Source organism: Capra hircus, chromosome 23, assembly GCF_001704415.2.
Source record: "Capra hircus breed San Clemente chromosome 23, ASM170441v1, whole genome shotgun sequence".
In the NCBI taxonomy this organism is placed as follows: domain Eukaryota; kingdom Metazoa; phylum Chordata; class Mammalia; order Artiodactyla; family Bovidae; genus Capra; species Capra hircus.
This window is the reverse complement of record NC_030830.1, coordinates 22,276,942-22,281,119: the sequence shown is the minus strand read 5'-3', so window position 1 is coordinate 22,281,119 and position 4,178 is coordinate 22,276,942. Positions and strand designations below refer to the sequence as shown.

Sequence of the window (4,178 nt, the reverse complement as noted above, 5' to 3'; positions counted from 1 at the left end):
ATAATATATATTAGTTTTGCTTGCTTTGTACTTTATTCAAATGGAATTGTCCAGTGAGGGTTCTTTTTTGTCTGCTTTTTATCAACATTGTATTATTGAAATTAACCTACATTGTTGCATGTGGTAGTTTGTGCATTCTTATTGTTATATAATAAGAGTCCATTGTATGACTATAACCCAGTTTATCCTGAATGAACAAAGTTAAGCCCCAGATCCTTTCTGTCCTTTGTGTCACCAGAGTTGTTGGGAAGAATTAATACACAGAAAGCATCTACCCAGTATATAGTAGGTGCTCAATTAAGGTTAGCTGTTAATTTTGTTATATGCAGATATTTTATTGAACCCACATGGATCTCTTCCTCATCTGAAGTCCTATACAGTTACTGTAGCACTCTTAAGATGCCAACCTGGCTTTACCACTGGAAAGGGCCAATACATGTGACCTGACGGGCCTGGTCTCTCCTCGGGACCTGAAACAAGCTGGGCCAATTTGATTTTTGCTTTCCAGGGAGTAGGGAAATCTGAAACAGTGGCCAGCAACTCGGAGTTGCTGGAGTTGACTGGACCCTTTGGGGGAAAAGTTCAGGAATAACCTCACCAAAGGCCTGGGAACCCTCAGGCTTCTTGCCTTCCCTGAAGTTGGCTATTTAATCCTATCTGCCATTCCAGGGATCCTGTATTCCTGGAATCTGCCCTCAATACTCTCCTAGTACAAGCCCCTTTTCCTTTTATTAGGCTCAGTTTTTGTAGCTTGCCTCCGAAAGGACCTCAAGACTCATTTTCGCTTAGATTATCAGCCATTATAGTGTTGTGAATCCTTAACTGAGTAACACCAGTTCTTTCCTCTATCCATCCATCCATTCAAGTTTTAAACATTATTGAGGGCTTATGATATGTCAGGCACTCTAGGGTAGATCCTCTTATTCTCATTTTCAAATGAAAGACTCAGAGAGGCTGAAGGATTTTCTGAGGTTACAAAGCTTTTAGTAATAGAGGATGTTGGTTCAAAGTAATCTTTGCTCTTCATCATGAGCTTGAGTGATCTTTTTTTTTTTTGGTCTATACATGTCTTTTCATCCCACTTAAATTCCTTGAGGTCAGGCTATCTTATACATCCCCCCTGATGGACAAAGTCATCTGCTATGTGGTAAATATACTACAGAATTGTTGATAGACTGCTCATATGGGCAAATCCTTGCTACCTTTCTCTCAAAGATGCTTCACCCCTTCCCAAACCCAGGGGGAAAAAATCAAACAGTGACCAAGCTGAATTCATCTGAAGGAGGGTAATTTATTTAAGTTAGTCTGGGTCTGGTTCACAATTTTGTCTTCTTTTTCTGTGTTGGAGTCATTAGAAGCCCCTTCAATCCCACCACATCTCCCTCACCACAAATCAGGGCAACTCAGAGATAGCTTTCTTGGCTGGAAGACCTGTTGGCTTCTCCTGTTCTTTTGCTTTCTCTTCATACATCAGGATCCTGGTTGAGATGGGAAGAGACACGGGGATTAGAGGACAATCTTCTCAAGAGAGTAAGTTTTAGTGTGCTGTGAAAGTCCAGAAAAGGATGAGGGTTGTGAGGGTGGGAGAAGAAGGAGAAAGGGCAGGAGTGAGAGTCCTGTGGGCTGTGGGGACCAAAATCATGGATAAGAATAGGACCTGGGAAGGGTCTCTCAAAAGACAGAAGAGAAATGCACTCTGGGCTATGTGTAGAAGGTGAGCCTGGGGATGGAGGCAGGGGGAAGAGAAAACAGATAAGTGTAGGAGAGGCTGGAACTGGACTCTCACATTTTTAGAATGGCAGATCTCTTGCCCAACATCATCTTGAGAAAGTCAGAGTAGCTGAAAGTCTCCCCAGGGCCACTGGATACCTCCATGATTAATTTCTTTAGCTCCAGGTGGGTCTTGGGGACCCCAAGTTTCTCCATCATTCGCTTCAGGGACATGATATCTGGAAGCACAGAAGATGGGGGTGAGAAGAGGGAAGCCTTTCTCTCTCTCTCTGTTACCTCCACCTCCTCATTACCATTCCCCATCTTACTCTGGTGGAGAAGGAAACGGCAACCTACTCCAGTATTCTGGCCTGGAGAATTCCATGGACAGCAGAGCCTGGCAGGCTACAGTCCATGGGATCGCAAAGAGTCAGACACAGCTTAGCAACTAACACACACACACGCACACACACACACACACACACAACTAACACACACACACACACCCTACTCTGGTCACTGTCATCTCTCCCAAACCACTGGAAATGAAGCACTGTAGGAAAGACCTCCCTCTTCCTAGATCTGCACACTTCCCCCAAATCACCCTTTTCTCACCGATACCTCCATCTTCATTCAGGTCAAACTCCATGTACTTCTCTGGATGAGGGGAGAAAGCAGAGAGGGTCAGCACTGGCTGGAGGGTCACAGGCAGAGGCGGGGCAGGGATTAAGAAAGGGGTTGCAGATGGGAGAAGAGGAGGAGGGGATGGGGCAGGTAGAGGAAGTACAGGTTGGGGAGCTAAGGGGCCCTGTTAAGGTGTAGGGAACTAGAGAGGGTACTGAGAGAGGGGCAGGCCAGGGAAAGGGGCTGTTACTAGGGCGGCAACAGAGGCAACCTTCCTTTTTCCCACCTCAAAAGTAGACTTTGTGTGCTTCCCTAGTGGCTTAGTGGTAGCGAACCGGCCTGCCAATGCAGGAGACACGGGTTCGATCCCTGGCCCAGGAAGATCCCATATATGCCACAAAGCAAATAAGCCCAAGTGCCAGAACTACTGAGACTGTTCTGTAGAGCCCAGGGAACCCTCTTGCCCCCAAAATGAGAAGTCCATGCAGCACAACTAGAGAGTAACCCCTGCTCCCCGAAACTGGGGAAAAGCCTGTTGAGCAATGAAGACCCAGCTCAGCCAAAATACATAAAAATAAATACTAATAGATAAAATTATTTTTTTTTAAATAGACTTTGTTTCTTCTGTCCTCTCTCTTCCTGGGGAAATCCTACCCTCCTCACCCCCTTCTCCACCCCTACAGCTGTCCCCTCACTCTTGAAGGCTTCCAGTTTGGAGGGCAGGTCCTCATCACTGCTGTATTTGGGATCATCCAGGAATTGCTGTAAGGGGAAAGCAAGAACCTGGGTAGGGACCCCACCCCGGTCCAGCAACACTCCCCCCATCCACCCCACCCACCGCCCTGGCCAAGGCCCTTCCTTTTACCTGGTTGATTTCATTGATTCTCTCTTCCTGCTGGGCCTTCAGCAGCCCAAAGGCTTTTCCTCCTGAAGGAGCGCAAAGGTTAATGTAGCCTCACCCCCACTTTCCTCTCCTCACTCCCAGCTCAGCCTTGAAGCCATTACAGTTCTGCTTTCATAGGCCAGCTTCCCAGCCCCCGAGCCCGGTACTGTCCAACTCCTTTTTCCCATTTTAGAATCCTGCCTATTCCACCTTCCCTACCCTGTAAATCCCTAGTTTCGCTCATGGCTCAGCAGGTGCTGGTTGAGATGTTGGAGGAAACAACCCAGACTGGGTGCCTTCTCTGTCTGCCAGCTCTCCTCTCCCATCAGCTTCCTGGAGGCCTGCCTCCTAAACTTCCCCTTTCCCCTCATTCCCTCCTCCTCTAAGTCCCAGGCCTCACTTCCTCATCAGCTTCTGCTGACAGTAGCGCCCAAGAAGAAGGGGGAGTGGGGTCTAGAAAGGAGACGAGAAAACAACATTCTTAATTCCTCTAAAGGAGAGCCCAGGGTGTACATGTAAGAAATGTTCTGATAAACCATGGGGGAAGGTCTGTAAGACCCCAGGGGCATTGATTCTCAGGAAGAGAGGATCTCTGAACAGTTCTGGAATTTCAGGTGACTGAGGCCCAGGTCTCACAAGTCTGGACACACAGGTTTGGATAGGAAGCTGAGGGAAGGCAAACTAAATTTTTCTGTACTCTGGACCGGAGAAGAACCTGAAGTCGCTGGCAGATCCAGGAGGGTGGCAAGATGAGTGCAGGGTCTGGAAAGGGAGAGATACTTCACTTCCGGCCTGGTGGCTCCAGGGAGGCACTTGGAAATACGGAAGTGTCTGACAAGGGAGTCTTAGTTTGTTTGCTTTAGGATAGGCAATGTAATCCCTTCATCTTATCTCCTTTGAAATTTTCAGTGAAGTCTACAGATCTCTGAAATTTGAGAATTTAAGTAGATTCTTAAGTGGG

General features: G+C 47.2%; 1 protein-coding gene across 2 annotated transcripts; it reads right to left on the bottom strand.

Moving 5' to 3' along the window:
* Positions 1,272-3,659, bottom strand: AIF1 (allograft inflammatory factor 1). Of its 2 annotated transcripts, none has more exons than XM_005696601.3 (6): positions 3,437-3,659; positions 3,200-3,261; positions 3,030-3,096; positions 2,332-2,367; positions 1,787-1,949; positions 1,272-1,478 (listed from the first exon to the last, which is right to left on the bottom strand). In XM_005696601.3, exons 1-6 carry the CDS (start codon positions 3,459-3,461, stop codon positions 1,394-1,396), a joined length of 438 nt encoding a protein of 145 aa, XP_005696658.1. In that variant the 5' UTR covers positions 3,462-3,659; the 3' UTR covers positions 1,272-1,393. The 2 variants fall into 2 exon arrangements, with proteins under 2 accessions (XP_005696658.1, XP_005696657.1); XM_005696600.3 differs by having other exon boundaries at positions 2,326-2,367; positions 3,437-3,636.